General features: G+C 39.5%; 1 protein-coding gene across 1 annotated transcript in view; it reads left to right on the forward strand.

Annotated features, from left to right (window-relative positions):
- Nucleotides 1-18,837, forward strand: part of LOC101848434 (stabilin-2) — a gene marked incomplete at both ends in the record, with an annotated part of 110,080 nt that overhangs the window by 78,501 nt on the left and 12,742 nt on the right. The window contains 3 exon segments of the mRNA XM_013082691.1: nt 6,967-7,127; nt 7,833-7,950; nt 13,917-14,009. Of these exon segments, the coding sequence (XP_012938145.1) occupies nt 6,967-7,127; nt 7,833-7,950; nt 13,917-14,009 (372 nt within the window).

Genomic DNA, 18,837 nt, shown 5'->3' on the forward strand with positions numbered 1-18,837 from the left:
ACACCTGAAGGCTATCTCGCTTATTACTGGGCCGAATTTTACCAAATTTCACCCATATAACAAGCATAGTGAGGAGTCTTAAAATCCGCAGTCAAATTTGAGAAAAAAGTTCGTTTCCATGGATACAGCGGCCATATTGGATTTTGTTGACATGTCTTACGTAGTGAATACCGCACTTATCGCTCATGGAAATTAAATGTGGGTTTTTTTGCATGCGTCTTCACAAACATTAGATCTAAAAATGTGTCTGTTGGTTTTTTTTCTAAAAGAATTTAAAAAATTTTAATGAATTTTTTTCCTGAGGTAGCAGTCGAGTTTGCGAAAAATCCGTGAAAATCCACACTCCAGACACCACCAATAAAAATCTATTCCATATATCAAAAATTCAGCAAAACATTTTTAGTTTTACATCTTTTCTTCATTCTGTGATAATTTCATGAAGTTTGAATGAAAAATGGTGGAGTTATTCAAAAAAATATAGAGAAAAGTCGCGTTTTGAGAAAACGGCCCAAAAAAAAAAATACTGACTTTATGAGGAAATGGCGGTGACAAACATGCCCGGTATGGGAAAAATACGGTTTTGGGGGGTTCTTATGCAATGAAATAGTTGTAGGAGAGGCTGAAGAAGCTAAAAATGCCCACAACTCAAATTACACAATTTTGAGGCTAGAATCGAGACCTGCAGGAAAACATGCAGTAACCGGAACAAATTTCAAGACAAAATTATATTTTTAAAAAGCGGGATAAGAAAGAAGACGGCAATATGATAATATAAATTCGATGATGAGTTTTTTTGTTTAGTTGGTTATTTTTCTTCTTCTTTTTTTGGTGGGGGGGTAGTTTGGTTGATGTTTATTTGTTTGTTTGTTTGTTTGTTTGTTTGTTTGTTTTACTTTACTTTTTGCACAGAAAGAAATATCTGTATACATATTTTTGTCTCTCCCCCCCCCCTCCCGGGCATACACATATATAAAACTCCTTACCATCAGATGCATCATTTCGAATGTAAGGCACCTACAACGAAGTAGGGGTCTAGAGGTTAAAGTGTTCGCCTCTCATTCAATAGGTCCCGGGTTCGAATCCGGATAGCGACGGAAAATTTTCTTGTCTAAAATGTTCTCCTTTCACCGCCTTTCCTGCTCTCTAACAATATTGTCTTCTCTACTTTCTGCCCCCACCCCCTCATCTCATTTTCCCCCTCTTCAGGGCTCTACTCTTTCTGCGGCCTTTATACTGCTACTTGGCTCCTTCTTACTGCTGCTTTTCAGCCGCACCCCTGATCATCTGGTAGGAAAGATCTACCCCTAACCTTCTCGGACAAAGGCGAATAATCTCGGAGGTCCCGTTAAAGATCCCTTGGCAGTCCAAAACCAAAAATCGATAAGAGTAGACTAGGGCACAACACCGGCAAAATTCAAAATTTCCTACCAACTGAAAATGTTTGGTGGGTCCCGCGCTCATGTGACTTTATGAAGTTGCAAGCGCCGTAAAACACGGACATAAACACACAAAAAACCGGCGAAGTTAAGATTATAGTATTAAAAAATTCGCCATGGTGCTGCCATTATGGCCCGAGTCAGACTGGCGCCAAAATGGAATATAACAATTCCACAATTCCCCTCTTCATGGTGCATCATTAAGAAATGTTAATTTTCACTGATATTCAGGTCCGTTATTCTAAATTCAGACTTTTCCATTTATTAATTCTGTAAAAAGTGTTTTATAAAACAACAACAAATCGAGTTTTCTCATTTATCTTAAAAGTGAAAAACAAAAAAACAAGTAAGGCCATATAATTATTGGCAGAACCATGACAGCCATGCTCATTTGAGCTTGGACGTTCACGTGTGTTGTCCTGCCTTTAGGGAAGGGGGTGGGGTGGGCTGCACATCATGCTCGTGGAAAACGGCTTTAAATAAAATCTCGTTGTGCCTTCAGCTTGTCTCCTTAAAATCATAGCAATTATTGACTGGGAACGAGGGGGGGTGGGGGTGGCTAGATCACGTCAGGAGAAAACTAAATTTCCCCCACCCCCACAGCACGGATGACTTTTTTCTCTTGTTTAAGAAAGAGTTTTACGGCACTTGCACCACATTTAGATCAAATTATGAATGCCAAAGATTAGAGATGTTCCAAGAGTTTAAGAAACACGAAAAGGAAGGAGGAGAAATAAGGATTATAATCGTTTAATAGGAAAGTGGGAGCAAGCCACACTAGAGCACCCACCAACCGGCCGCTGGCTCTTCTCTGTCCAAGACAATATCCTATCGTCTTAGATCTTGAGTAGGTAAAAATTGGAAAAAAGAAAAAAGAATTTGAGAAGTAAGACGAGAAAATGAGGTAATAAGTTACAGTGATCAAAACTGTTTGTTTTCTTTGGCTAATCATTTTGATTCCACCGTCCTTTTAATAATTTTTGACTTTTTTGATGAAGAATATTATGTGGCATTTTTAACAACAGAAAATATTTTTCAAAAATTGTTCCTGAAACAATTTGAAACGCCAGGCCTTGTCGACTCTCAAACATCATATTTCGCGGGTGTGATAACTCTTACCCAATTTAACCATAGCAAATAGACGTGAAAATGACCCCTTACTACCATTCATTCTTGCGAAAAGACAAAAAGGAAAACGGTGAGAACAAACACACTCTAAAGTAGATGAAAACAAGTATTGTAACAGAATGCACGACAAAATATAGTGAAATCAAAAAGAAAGATAAATTGTTTAATAAAACCAAACACAAAACTATTCAACCTAAAGAGGAAGCTGAAAACAACATAAATCGCGTAAGTTTAAAAAAAAATTGTGTTAGCAAAAGGATCAAGTTCATTTTCTTTCTAAAATCATCATCTACTGACCTCTAAGTGACAGCTCTTTCTTTGTTGTCCCATAAAGCACTGTCTGCTGTTGGATTTACAAACTGGCCAGAAGACGGTGTGAGAAATGTCTTGGCTCAGGCTGGGGTGACCAAGACAGTGAACTTCGAACTTAATGTCACTACAAGATGAAGAACGGTCACCGTCCAGCTCGTCTTGTCAATGTCTGTCTCGGTCGCAGACCCAACGCCGCCTTCCGTCGACAAAGCCAGCGCGAATGCGAGAATTGATGACCGCTTGGTCTGGCTATCAGGGTAGACCGCACGAGGCGGTGCCGAGGTGGGAATATTGGAAAATGCGAACGGTCTTGCTGCTCACGTGTACTCGAGCGTTCATGCTCTTTGTAGTTTTATACAGACCAAGTCAGTGATTTTTATGGTTTACGACTTTATCGAAATACTAAATAACACATGAAACCATTCTACTCTATTATATAAGTGGGTCAAGGCCTAAACGATTAGCTGATTTTACGAGGAACTGAACTCGAACAACTGGAATTTTCGATAGAATATTTTTCTCGTTTTTAAAAATCTATGTGTTTGTTTTTGATACGTTATCCTCGCATAGAGCACAGACGATAAATATTTTAGAAGGGGGGAATTTCTAAATATTTCCGACTGGAAATCGTGAGTGGGGAAACATAGGAAAGCTTGCAGCTTCGCGCCTTATGTCCCCGTAGAGACTCGGAATGAGCAGCACGACGGAGAAAGTTTGGGTGAAGTCACGCGAGCTTTCGGTTCGGTGGCAACAATGATAATAATAATAATAATATAATAATAATAATAATAATAATAATAATAATAATAATAATAATAATAATAATAACAATAATAATAATAGTAGTAGTAGTAGTAGTAGTAGTAGTAGTAGTAGTAGTAGTAGTAGTAGTAGTAGTAGTAGTAGTAGTAGTAGTAGTAGTAGTAGTAGTAGTAGTAGTAGTAGTAGTAGTAGTAGTAGTAGTAGTAGAAGTAGTAGTAGTAGTAGTAGTAGCAGTAGTAGTAGCAGTAGTAGTAGCAGTAGTAGTAGTAGTAGGAGGAGGAGGAGGAGGAGGAGGAGGAGGAGGAGGAGGAGGAGGAGGAGGAGTACGAGTAGTAGTAGTAATAATAATATTATTAAATATCCTCATCATCATCATCATCATCATCATCATCATAATAGTAATGATAATTTATTGTAATAACAATAATAATAATTATTGAATATATAGCATTAATATTTTAGCGCAAATCCCGCTAAAAAAACAAGCTCTGTAAGCGCTTCACAATCTATACTAATACTCCAGCAGACCTGGTAGCATTCTGAAACGACCTCAACATCCTTGGAAGCATACAGTGCAAGCTGCCCTTTTAATGTTAATACGTGAAGAACGCTTAGTCTTCTGCTTGTTGGTCAGATTCATATCGAGCCCATAGCGAATTCACTTTCGTCTGTCCATACTAAAAACAGGATAAAAACAAATCGGTCTGTTTAATCTTCTCAGGTCTTTGCAAGCAGGTTCAAATGTTGGTTGACCAACAAAATCTAAAAGCCCATTAACGAAAAAAAATTGTTTGGTCAATAGTTTATAGTAGTACCATTCAAAGTTTCGTGCACACAGGCAAACAAATATATAAATACGCTAGAATATGTGAGGCAGCGTGGTGGAATCAGCCTCTCGTCAATTTTTGGGCATGTAGAGTTATTGGTATCATCTTAAAGCTTGTTCGCTTGTCTTTCTTAGGATGAACAAAATATTCATTTATCTTGAATACAAGTGGAGATATTTGCGAAAGAAGGAGAAGGGGGTCACCTGTTTTCAGAGGTAAAATAAGTGAGAAAATGGCCGCCAAAGACTAGTTATTTCCTTAGCTTAAGAGTCCGTGGTAACTGAAAATTAACATTTTTGTGCCTTTAATCAACGTTTTTTAAAAAGAAAAATCGACCAAAAAATGAATTCTTTAAAGGGCATGAAAGGTGTTGAGCCAAAAAACAAAAATTTGATAACAATTCACAAACCTGCGAAAAAATGCAAGTTTCTTCACTTTGATTATTTTGACGGGAGCCTGATTTCACCACGCTGCCTCACTTATTTTAATGCGGACAGACGAACAACCTCTACGTTTGTTGGTGTTGTTGTCGTTGTTATTGTTGTTGTTGTTGTTGTTGTTGTTGTTGTTGTTTTCTGTTGTTGCTGTCGATGTTGTTGTTGTTGTTGTTGTTGTTGTTGTTGATGATGTTGTTGTTGTTGTTGTTGTTGTTGTTATTGTTGTTGTTAAGTTAGAATCGGACAGACATAAGTGAACAAGATCTACGTTTGTTGGTTTTGTTGTTGCTGTTGTTGTTTTTGTTGTTGTTTTTGTTGTTGTTGTTGTTTTGTTGTTGCTGTTGCTGTTGTTGTTGTTATTGTAGTTGTTTCAGTTAAACGCCCTGCAAGACACACTGGGCCTGGTCTTCCACCGCATTTAGAAGGAATATTTCAGGAGTGACAAGAATAATAATCATCCACCTCTGAGATTCGAACATCAGGTATCATAAGTACTGAATCAAAATCGACATGAACAATGCATCCTCTGTTAATAATTATCGATGCTTTGACAAATTATAATTATAATTATACGTGCAGGTGAAAACAGCTCCTTTGTTCTTTCAAGTCAATTTTCTCCTACAGATATTGATGATGATGATGTTGATTATGAAGATGATGATAATGATGATGATGATGATGATGATGATGATGATGATGATGATGATGATGAAAGTTTCACACTATCTTCAAGAGTGACGATTGCAGCAACAACGGCAGCAAAATAACTGCGTTTTGCCAGAACTTTCTCGTAATTTTTCACCACAACAATGTCTAACAACCTTGCCCTTTGTACTAAACTACTATCTTGCACCCAAAAAAAATCAGGACATGGGACACAAACACAGCTCCTTTGTCCTTGATAGCTGTCCTTCTGGTGGTTTTGTTGTTGAAACTAAAATCAAGTTCCCGATGCCCCCTGAGTAGTGTAATCACGTTTGGGTGGATGAGAAGTTCATTGGGACGAAGAGGGCCGCTCTCTGTGGTGTATCCATACGACTTCGCCGGTGTCTGCGCTGTAATGGCAAGGCTTTTTGTCGTAGCGCGCGGAAGACATGAGTTCGATTCTCAGGGGAGGGACGAGTTTTTGGGGGGGGGGTTTAAAGCACGCTTTTATTCTTATAGAGTATCTCCGTCTGTGTGCTGGGATACTGCATTCCACTTAAGTCTAGATTGGTTCATGCATGCATAGCTGAAATAACCTTCCTGACTCATGATTTAAATTGTATAGACAATGGGTAAAACATTAAGACTCACTCTATGCAACATACCTCCTTTTGTGCTATATGCGCAAGTGGTTGATGAATCATCTTATCGTTGTCTGACCCCTGCAGTTCTTTATCAGAATTACTGCTGTTTTCGAAGCCTCTCTTCTGGAGAAATAAAGACATTATCCTGCTGCCACATCGTAAAGTTCAACTCAAACCTGTTCGCTATTTGTTAAAAGTTGGGTTTTTTGTTGTTGTTGTTCTTTCCCATAACTGTATCCCACGATGAATAGGTCATTACTTAACTGCCTGCCGCTTGAAAAAGATGCACACCAGTCTGCTCGAGGTGGTCTCTCTGGCTGAACTAAAGGAAGAAGTGAGTGTTACATACATCCATTTCTGTGAGCGTATGTGGTGGGGTAAAGGGGAAAGTGAAATATTCCCCTCCCACAGCCCATTTCTTTATTCCTTCGGCCATCCCACTCCATACCCAACCCCCTCTTCGCATTCACCCATTTTTTGTTCTCCCAGACCTGCCCCATTACACAATCCTCGGGCCTGCTAGTGAAGGGGCAAAGTACCCGCGCCTGTCGTGTAACGGTAAGGCAATTCACCGTCGCAAGCAGGAGACTCGAGTTTGATTCCGGTTAGGGGAGAATTTTTCTGCCAAGACTTTGTATTCCTCCTAGCCTGGGTTGGCTCCGACAGACTGGGTCGACACCCGATCCTTAATAAATGATCTAAATTGTGTTGGTAGGAGGGTAAAACACCTATATTTTAAAAATACTAAAATTGTGCTTTATTTCCTTTTTTTCAGAACGTGGAATACCGGAACAATATACTGAACCGGCTGGACGAAGAACCGATGACGTTTTTCGCCCCGTCTGACGAAGCAATGGCCAACTTTGCCAAAACTCGAGATCCGCCCGGTGGAGGGGACTACTGGGACGAGGAGGAGAACGTTCTTTGGTTTCTTAAGTACGTCACTGTTTTCGTCTTTATCGTCATAATATTGGTTTGTTCAAGCTATAGGGAAACTGATACAAATAGAATAGACGGCACAGAATTATGTTGTTTGCAACCATAACCCTATTTTTTTACGTACAATGCACAAAGATAGATCTAGATCTATGTGTTTGTTTTTGTTGAGGTTGTTTTTTTTTCTAGCTAGCTTGGGGGGAGGGTTGTTTGTTTGTTTTAATCTCAAAGTAAGGTGAACCTTGGAAGTGGGCTTCGAGATAAGCAAGTTTCTCCCCTTATATTCCCTTCGTACTTCCTTATTAGCGCCATACCAAAAACATTTCCCACTTGCTTTAGTTACGGTAATCGTAGCTTATCCCGGGGGGGGGGTAGGGGAGGGAAATGTAATAGCACTTCTAATCTATGGCTTGATCCCCGGTTTCCCCATGTTGGACTTCGATCTTCGAAAATGTAGTTCAGTTTATTTTGGCTGTTCACCAAGCTGTAGAATAAAACTTGTAATTTGATGACGACAAAATTATTTCCGAAATACAGCGGTTTGAGCCAAATATCCTGCACCACTGTATGACCCCGATAGACTGAGATGTTAGTACCTTTGGAAGAACTCTCCAGCCAAAAGATGTAATATAAAGTCGTGTGAGTCTTCCTTTGGAGAGGATACTCATTGATTCAATTGTAATTCGTACTTTCTTTATTTCACAGTTTCCACACTTTGTACAAAGATCTAACGACTGAAGACTTCCTGAAAATGGCTGACATCTTACACAAGTATCCCACAATGTTTGATGGGTATTCTATCAATATGGTATCCACGAATCAGGTGGGTTTCTGTATAATGGTTTTCCCTTCAAAGTAAACACCCTGCATCGCTTCTAGGCCTTTTGGGTAAGATCAAAGTGTAGTATCTGTTCCCGACTTTTCGGCTTTGTTCCTGAGTTCAAAGGGTAGTAGACACTACCGAAGTTGACGATGCTTTAATTAGTTACAGCAGATTAAATCTAGTGGATGGCACGTCCCCCCCTCCACCACCCCCTCCAAAGAAAAAAAAACCCTGCTTGCTTGATTTGGGGGCCTGGTCAGCTGTGCTTCTGAGTTCTGTTTTCCTCCGGAGCACAGCTAAGTAAATAATAAAAGAAGAAATTGCTGAAAAAAGTGGCCTCAATTGGTACAATTGATTTTTTACATACATTATCGTTTTATCAATAGAAATTAGAATCATCCATTGCCTGACAGGTATCCAGTGCCGTTTTAAAATAGGGTTTTCTTAAAATGTGTACTAGTCAGAGCGGCGTCGATTGTCGGGTGGAATTAATTTTTAGTCTTGCCAGGACGGCGGCCTGCAAGGCTTACTTAACTCTTTTTCGCTTTTAGAGCCACCAAGGAATCTTTAAAGTTCAAAACATCCACATGGCACCTCCAAAATGTTTCGTCCTTATCCGACAACACTAAGTGGTCGATCCCACCTAGCTTATGATTAGGGGGCGCAGAAAGCATGAGAAAACAAAATCTGGCGCTAGCGGGGATCTAGCTCCAGACCTTCGAGTTGAAAAGCGAACTCCATACAAGTTGAGCAGCTACCCCCCCCCCTCCCCCACACCTCAATGTTATCATAGTTTATGGTCTTAGATTAGTACTTTTTGTATACTCTTCTCCCCTTTCCTTCGTTGTACCGAAGTTCAACAGTACATTTAAGTGTCATTCTCCCCAATGGGGTCAACTTGGATGTGGATCTCATTTCGAAACGGCCTCGTTATCTTGTCAATTCAGATATATTTGCCAGAATCTCGCTGTATAACCAATACACTATTTCCTAATTATAGAATAAGATAAATGTTTATGACTTGACTATTGTCAGGATAATAAGGAGCTCCGGGGTAAATGCAGCGAGGGAACCGGTATGGGAACATTATCAGTGAAGAATTACCGGATGCATAACTCAATGGTTTATTTGAACTCCTCATAACTGATGTGCTAGGTTCAAGAACGAAAGAACTTTTAACGACGTTACCTACGTTGTCTTGTGACTGCTGTCCAGATAGCTTTCAAAAGCGTTTATACACGGCGCAACGGCTGCGCACTTCGATAAATTGTAAACAGCAGTTATTTGAAACTAGAAGCGGTTTGTCAGAATTTGACCATGGGAAGCCTATACTTAGAAATAAGTGGGAAGCAGAGCACACGATGTTACTGAGCGCCATTACTTTCGTCTGCCCGAGTTTGATAGAGAGTACAAGTTTGGCAACGGTGAAGAAAATTGAAATCATGAGTGGCAATGTTGAAGATGTAAATAGTCATAGGGCACAATTGTAAAATAAAGATACCCTTCCGGTGTGTCTGGATTAAGCAGATTAAGTTTATGGTGAAAAACGCTGTGGTTAACTTGCCTTGCCCAAGGATACATTCTAGTGGTTCCTCACTTTTAAGCCGTTTTACTGACATTGCTTTAACTTGTGAATCAGTTTGGGCTTACTAACGACTCTGCCATTTGCTATCTTAGAATTACAAAGTTCTATCTAACATTTTTGGTCTTTTTGAGTTACTACGACTATGCGTTCAGAAGCCAAATGTTCTATCTGCTATCAAAATCGTAATATTATTTAGAATCAAATCAAGTCCTTCAAAGTATTTCAACCGAAAAAGCTTGACAAGTTGTGAAATTCAAAAAATTTTACGTCAAATTTCTCAAAACTAGGTATTGAATATATAGAACTTTGTTATTCTAGTTTAGCGCATCGACACCCTAGGAGAAAGCATGAGAGAAGCACTAGATATGAACAGTAATGTGTTCTCCGTTCTTTGAGGGCAAAAAAATAACCCAATGCCCTAGGTTCAGGGGATGTAGAAAACAGGAGAAAACAAAACCCAACGCTGGTGGGGATCGAACTGTGGACCTCTGATTTGACAGGCGAACCTCAGACATTGAAGTATGAAACTAACTGCGTCACGTTTGCCTGCTGCGTGAAGAACGAGAGGAACGGGGTAGAGGGTTTTATAACATCACGTGCACACGACGGAAGGAGAGTAAAGAGAGGGGGATGGCAGAGGAACAAAGAAGAAAATCCCCACGTTGTTTCATGTCTTTAAGAACATTTTTGTTTTCCAAAAATTGTCCATTAACAGCGTCGTTAAACGAAAGCGAAAAACGTCTTAAGATACGGTCGACGGAGTATTAGCAGGGTCTTTTATGAAGATTTCCTATTTAGGGATACATTAACTCTATTCACTTTACGTCCGTAAAAAAAATTATGTCAAACTCGAAGATTCATAATGTGGGTTCACTCTATCTTGTATGACGGGTCAATGCAAAATACTAATGTAAACTAAAAGACTGGTGTCTTTTACTGGACCACACATATGTGTCCCTGCCTGTCAATATCAGTCATATGAAGGAAATTTAAAAACTGAGTCAACATTATTTTTAAAAACTATCACCTTTTCCCTACAATTTAAAACAAGAGAATAAAGTAAATATGACAATATTTGACAAAAATACAAAATTTTTAATTGTGCGAGGGGAGGAAACACGAAAAGGAGAAAATGGCCTCCGAAGTTGAGCAACATGTTTCCATAGCAATGGGGGGACTTAGCATTGAGATAGACTTGAAATTTAGCAGTTATCTTGACTATGCCATTACAAGGTAACATACAAAAGTAGAAAACTATTTATTAACAGAGCAAAAAATTTATGGACAAAATTTTTACGAGAATGGACTTCAAGTCAAATGCAACAAAATATTAGCATTATACTAGGTACCAGACACTAAATGTTCAAAGTAGCTGTATGTCAAATTCATCTGTTTCATATGAAAGGCCTATGTCTCCTGAGAAATTTGGTACCATACTCTTTTACCTCTCAGTCAGGGTTTAAGAGAATGGCGGCTCTTTCAATTTAACTAATAATAAAATATTGCTGAAGTCGTTAACTGGCTGCAACCCCATAGTAAAAGAGTACCAAGTGCACCAAACATCTCTACATAAAAAGAGTACAATCACTATAACATAGAAATGAAGCCTAATATTTTGCAAGACTGTGAAATCATTACGAATCAGTATTTTATTGCCTCAAACACGATGACCTGTCGTTATTTCAATGAAAACGCCAGTCTTTGCGGCTTGCGAGCCGGCTCAATACGTAACTGTAGTTAATACTGAGTGCTCCCGGTAGTTTCGCAGAAAGATTCATGCAAAATAATTCCAAGCCGATGACTTTATTCTAATTTTAAAAAACTGTTCTTTTTATTGGTACCTTTTTTAGCTGGTATTTTACACATTTTGTGTTAAAAAATGGTCTTTGAATACGCTAAAGGACAAAAATAATAACAACAGGAAACCACGTTCAAAGCTGTATATAGTTCTCCGCCAATAAAAAGACGGTATTTAATCATCAATCTTTCTGCAAAGCATTCGAATGCATGGGTGTCAATTTTGAACCAGGGGACCTCGCATTCCGACCGCGAGGGGCTTCCCTTTCCACGGCGATTCTCCAGATCCAAATACCCGGATTTACAAACAACTTACACTATTATGTCGAGGAAAATCTGTACTTTTTCAAAGTGTTCAGCATTTGGTGTTTTATATCAAAAGAGCAAAGAAACAGAGATCTGAATTACCTCCATTTCACCGAAACCACGCGCTCGGAAGGCCGCAAGTCGGCTTACGTGCCGTGTTTACGCTACCTGATTATACATTTGCAATAGCACCATAAACACACGAGAGCACACACACACACACACTCACACACACACACACACACACACACACACACACACACACACACACACACACACACACACACACATACGCATACACACAAAAACACACACATACAAACACGCCAATACACATACAAACACACCAACACACATACAAACACATGCACATAGACCGCCTCGGTGGCCTCTTGGTAAGGAGTCTGCTCTGAGAGATCTAGAGGAAGGTTAATTCATCTTTTAAAAGCTCTAAAACACAATAAAAAATAATTGTTTGAGTCTAGCCAAGTGTAAAACTTAAAAGATCAACAGACAATAGCAGCTAGCAGGGCACGCCCACACAGTCAGTCAAAAGTTTACGTAAACAAACTTGAAGTGAGCTAGAAGTTACCGTTTTTACTCCGTTTTACCAATCAGAGTTGTTTCCATTTCAGACCACTCATGCTCGAAAAGTGGTCAAAATCTAAAAATAGTTGCGAATGAAGAACATTGGAGGAAAAATTTTCTACCAGTGGAGAATCTTTGGTTGAAGCAAAGGTGGCCATGAGGTAATGGTTCTAAAAATAATCTCACAGCTACATACTAGCAAGGTCCAAATTCCCCACGCTCACAACAAACCACACACACCTCCAAAATAAATCAAAATAAAATATTTATTGTCAATTATAGTTATTAATTTTATCTTAAATGAAGCAGAAGGCATCAAACTTTCGATATATCCAAAAAACAAAAAGTTCATGGAAAGCCACTTCTTTGTCTTTCGAGCCTCGTAGCTGATAATAGCACAGTGCGTCTTACGACTGATATTGAACGGGGCAGACAGATATATCATAAATTAACAAATACTCTTATAATTTAAAAAATGTTAGGATGAAAGTGACCACTCTTTGAAAGTAATGGATTTTATAGCTCGTACTGTTTGCGATATTTACGCTGCCCAAAATGATATAGGTATTTCAAAAGTGGAGTGGTTCGAGCCTCAGCTTGGTCCAACGTTGTATCCCTGGGAAAGGCATTTTAAACGAATATCCAACTTGGCTCAGTCCTTTCGGAGATGGACGATAGACGCGGAGGTCCTGCCTCTTAAATAACCTAACAGTGTTGATAGGGGCATTAAACCTATACTTTTTTCAAAGATGGAGCACTTTGTCCTCCAACGGAACACAGACTTAGAAGCGACATGTTTAAATTACTGGATATAATTTAAAATTGTGATTCCTTTCGGATCTGAACCTTAATCTACCCCTCGTCGGACAAGTTCTAAACCGACTGGGCCTAAGCAGTCAGTTGGTCCAGCCAAAGATCCTATACAACCAGATGGCTTATTTCGTCCACGTTCGCGCAAATTCTCAGGTGGTGCCTTTGCAGCTATTTTGCTGTTTTATTTCTTTTCTCTAGAAGAAAAGTAGCATCCCTGTAGTTTGAAAAACACTTTTATTTCTGTTATTTCGCACTTTGATCAGCTTTTTGCTCAGTTGCTTTCTTATCAACTTCCACATTATGGCCTATCAAAGCGATCACCCGTTCCCTCTGAAGACGAGATACGACAAAAGCCAACAATTTTCCACAGTTGGTCCTCAATTCTCGTTTCATTACCTATAGTATAGTTAACATTTTGTGTACTGCAGAACTGTAGACACCATGTACTCACAAGTCTCTATAAAAATCGGGGGGCTTAGTTTAGATTATTACTAGATCTTTTCGCCTCACAAATGCAATGCTGGGAAACCTTCTGAGCACCTACCATTGATTGTAATTAATATACACTCAAGTCCTATGTCACACTGTTCACCCTAGTGACAAGTTTAAAAGAGCAGTGACGTCAAACATTCGTAAATCGGGATCTAACAATGTTGTAATTTTACTAGGTCCACAACTGCTTCACTTATAGCTACATTCATATTACGTTCAAAATATTTAACCAAACTATTTTTGTTTCAATAAAATGCAATGAGAGCGGAGTAACACCTCACTACTAATCGATTTATTAGACACGTTCAAACGGATCTTTAAAAAAACGTACGTAATAAAATACCTTGTTTTCACATAAATTTACCCAAATTGTTTCTTCTCCCAGACCCTGCACATATACGTCAATCATTCCGAGTTTGCATCCTTTGTCCAGCCTGATATGCCAACGCTGAACGGACATCTTCATGTCATAGACAAAGTAAGTTCCTTCGGTAGAAATAATTGTGTCAGAAAATTGATCGGCGGCATCCTGAGTAGATTCTTTTCAGGACAGTGCTTTTGATACTCCAAAGAATTCCGGGCAGATAAGAAAGAGCCAGAAAGGATAAGAGTACGGTAATGAATATATCGGAATTAAACCTCAAATTTTTGGATAAGTTGGTAATTATCTAACCTAATGTCCGTTACGCTTTATTGGCTTGTGAATATCTTTGATCGCAGCTTCCACAGCAGAATTTCGAGGAGAAATAACTCCTTTCAAAAAGATGAGTCTAGAAAAGTGCAGAAGGCATGCTTTTCTTTGGTGTGTATCTATTGTCTGTACGTTCGAGACTCAAAGATTATTTTAGAAGCGGGACTTGCGACGAAAGGTCACAAATCGAGTAATGCAAGTTTTATCATCATCATCATCATCATCATCATCATCGTCGTCGTCGTCGTCGTCGTCGTCGTCGTCGTCGTCGTCGTCGTCGTCGTCGTCGTCGTCGTCGTCGTCGTCGTCGTCGTCGTCGTCGTCGTCGTCGTCGTCGTCGTCGTCGTCGTCGTCGTTGTCGTCGTCGTCCTCATCATCCTTATCATAAAGTGATAGATCATCGGCGATCTTTATGTGCCTCTGATCTTTCTACTTGAATTCTCTTTTTAGAGCAATATTATTCCCAATCAATAGAATTGTACCGGTCTTTCTGCGTCACCCATCTGTTCAAGTTGTCTGTGTAAGTTGGTCTTGATTTGCCACTACCTCTTTTGCCTTCTATTTTTTCAGGTATAGCAAGACGTTCAGGGTCTTTATGTTTATCCAAGTGTCCCTGAAACTGTAACAGTCTCTGCCTGGTTGTTTTATTAGTGAGCTGTCCACTCAGGTTTCTTTCAACAGAACTTCATGATGTTTTGATTTCTGTTCCTTACATGAAATTATCAAATCTCCTAAGAAGTCCCATTTATGCTGCTCCAAGATTATTTTCACTATTTTCAGTAAGTGGCCAATATTGGCAGCCGTATAGAAGAGTTGACCTCCCAAAGCCCTTTGAAACTGTGGCAGTTTGGTACTTAAGGCAAGGCGCGCACATGGCAACGTTAGTTGCGAAACTGTTTTCTCGCCCAAATATAAACAATGAAATAGATAAGCACCGAGCTCACAGGCAACTCGAGTTTTTGGACACTGAAAAGTTTGAGATTTGTCACAACTTTCCGGCAATGCAACTGTTGCTCAAACCTCCTGTGTTAAATACTAAAAATGACACACGGCGCGCACAGGCAACCTAATTGTCTCCAGACTCGACAAGGCCCCCCACTCCCCACATTTTTTTCTTCCTCTGCTGAAATGCTGCTCCTCCAGTTGGTGTTTTGATATGTAATTGAGGTCCCACGAGGCATAAAAGTTCATTAAAACTGTCCGAGCTCATATGATAATAGTTTAAAAACTTAGGAGGGTATGCTCTCAAATTTTCATGCAGTTTGACAAAATGCCCTTTTAAAAACCTCTGACTGGTCAAAGAGTGAACCCGAAACCATTTTTCCTTTTCTTCACAAGAGCACAGACAACAACGTACTGCATTGTGCAAGTCCGTGGTGTCAAATCAGGAAGTCAGAAATGATGACAGACTACTGTTGCCTGGTTGTTGCCTAGCTCTGTGCGCGCGGTGTATAAAATAAGTTGCCCGGAGACAGCAACTATTGCGTAACTAAAATTGCCCTGTGCGCGCCTAGCCTTACTGTCGCTCACAGAAGACCTGAGCTCGATCCCAGGCTGGGAGAATTTTTCTTGAGTATCAAGATTTTCCTGCTGGGATGTTTTATCCCTCTCAGTCCGCATTGGTCCTTGCAGGCAGAGTCGGAAGCCTGCCTTCTAATTGATCAAAATTGTGTAAATGTGGGTGTTAAAACGCCTATATTAAAAACTATTATTTTGGAACTCTTACTTTGGTTGTAAGGGTTGAAATCCTTTTACTGAAACTGTCTTCAGCTATTGCTCCTTTATTTATGAGATTACAAAATATGACCTACTTTTTTGTTAGATGTTACAATGCATTCTGCTTTCTTTACCTTTAAAAATAACCCCGGACCTTCAATTCCCGCCTCAACGGTACCTATTAGCAATACGATCATTTTCTAAGTCTGCTATTAAAACTATACTAACGGCATAGCATTTCAATTTCCGCACAGCTTCCGTCATTGAATCCTTCACTGTTTCCATAATTCTTCAAATTTAGTCATGTTTTCTTAAGCTTGGTATTGATTACTCATATGAATAAAGAAATAATTCTTTCAATTTTTGGTTTACTATGATAATTGATATTTGAGTAGGTGCTTTGACTTTTTCAGCTGTTGTTTGTTGTTGTTGTTGTTGTTTTTCAATTTTATCTGTATTTTACACATGACAAAGACATAGTCACTATCACAATCTGCTCCTGGAAATGATTTAGATCATTGTATACAAACTATTTGAACATACAATGGTGGAGGATTCAAACCTAGTCCGCCCGCCCACCTTTGGAGCCTAACACATCCTAATCTAAAGACAATCGACATCGCCACAGCGGTCTGGAAGATTTAGCAAGGACTACTTTAAATAACTTCTAGTGTTTTTTTCGGAGAGGGAGAGGGGAAGGGCTGTTTTCTAGGCAAAGAACGCCCGCAGGCATAAATGAACACACACAGACACACAGACACACACACACACACACACACACACATGTAAATTTATACACAGCAAAGCGCGCATGCGCAAACACACACATGAGTGTGCACACGCTAAATCTCCATCACAAGCTTCGCTTCCAACTTCTTTCGCCCCTAGTTCTTGCAGTCAGAACCAAAATAAAAGACCCCCACCCCCACCCCTTTCCGCTTTCAACAACAACAAAAAAAACCCAAGCAAAATCGCGCTCTATTGACCTTGTCGTGAAGTCCTGCCCCTCGCAGATCCAAAGAATGCATTTGACAAGTCACGTGATTCTCCGATAAAGGGGGAGAGAGGCGGGCGGGAGTTGATGGGCGGATCTTTCATGCTGCCGCAAGTGACCTACGGATTTGCTGTCCTAGTGAATAAACAAACGCCTTTAACTTCTTTCTGTCCCACGGGGTAGAGTGGACTGTGGCACGATTTTTACAATGGGAGGTACGCAAACACAAAACACGCCAAAAGAAGAAAAAGAAAAGAAAAGCAGAAAATACCGGAGGATAAAAAGTTCAAACCAGCCATATTTCTCCAAATGTTGAGGGATAAATTCAGGTTTCCAAAAAGGCTTGGACATGCCAAGAGAGATAAATATTATTACCACAACGCTTTTCTTTTCGACTACAAAAAAGGGCAGTGGAGGAGGGATGTACGCTGGTTATTCATGTCGAAAGAATTGTCTGAAGGCTACATCATGTCACGGAGGAGATGTTCAGAAGATCGATTTTGTAGTGCTTAGCATAGAATTCAGTAAACATCTCAAACGAGTCGGGGGCGACAGAAGATGCGTTAAGACTCCCAGAAACCGGACAGTAATTGGTAATGTTTGTTTTTGTGCTAGCCTTTTTACGGACGGACAGACAGACAGACAGTCTGACAGGCAGAGGGAAAAAAAAGGGGGGGGGAGACTAATAGACAGACAGATGGACAGATAAGGGACAGGTATAAAGCGGAGAGGTTATGCTTTCAAGATAACGCTATAATAAAACCTCAAAGCAAAAGTTTTATTATATTATGTTTTGCAGTGAGTCCTGAATGAATTAATGTAAGCCATTGTCCCATGCGGCAAAGTGAACTGAAGTTTTTCAAGATTTGGGATATGATCTTTTAAATCAAGGCCTCTACAAAGATGACATAATATTATATTACATGTTATACTATTATGTTCAACCCATCTCGTATTAAATATTGTGGCGTTGGTCCTGAAGAGAACCGTGCAACTCGCCTTGGAAGCTATCTCAAAACTGTAAAGCATGGCCAAGCATGGCCCAAAATATTTAACCGAATTTATTTCCAGATTTTGCGGAGAAGTGATTGGTATGAAGTTCATTTTCCAACGTTCATGTTCTCGTAGCGCCATGATTTGTTCGTTATGCTTTTGATCTGAGCTTTTTCTTATTCCTTTCAAACCGATGGTAACCCTACTCTCGGATCCGTAAAAAAGCTCTGCTCTTTTAAAAATAGTATATTTTAAGTCCTCGGCGCGCATTAGATAGAGGATGGTTTGTTAACAGTCATAGGGTTATAGGAGATAAAGAAAAGATAATCAAATTTATTTCTGTAAACGTGTAAGCATATTTCTTTTACAACGGTGTGCCTCACAATCAATCTACCACAATATTAGGATAACAGCCTCGAGCAATAACAGCCGAGATTTCAGTATAGTATGTTGTTTTTAAAGCAAAGTTTAAATCGTCTTAAATTGTTGGAGGAAATAGATCAGTTACTATCCATCTAAAAGCCGTTTACCGATATTACTGGACATTTTTGTGACCCTTTGTTGACTTCACGATTGTATGCTGCGGATGTTTATATATAACACAAAAACGAATCAATATCTTGTCAGATTTTATTCCGATCCTATAATAAGCAAAACTAGGGTGAAAAGAAACGGGAGACATGATTTGTTGTGAAAGATTTTCGCCGTTATTTGAATAACAAATCGTCAAAATAGAGTTTTAGCGTTGCCGATAATATGATTTAATTATTCTGTTGGTGCCTCACTTGTTTGTGTGTACAACTGCAGCAAATACACAAGGCGAAACAGCTTCCATAAATATTACTTCTATATAAGCAGTCATATTTATGGTCTCTCTCTCTCTCTCTCCCTCTCTCTCTCTCTCTCTCTCTC

Source organism: Aplysia californica, unplaced genomic scaffold (genome assembly GCF_000002075.1).
Source record: "Aplysia californica isolate F4 #8 unplaced genomic scaffold, AplCal3.0 scaffold00188, whole genome shotgun sequence".
Lineage (NCBI taxonomy): Eukaryota > Metazoa > Mollusca > Gastropoda > Aplysiida > Aplysiidae > Aplysia > Aplysia californica.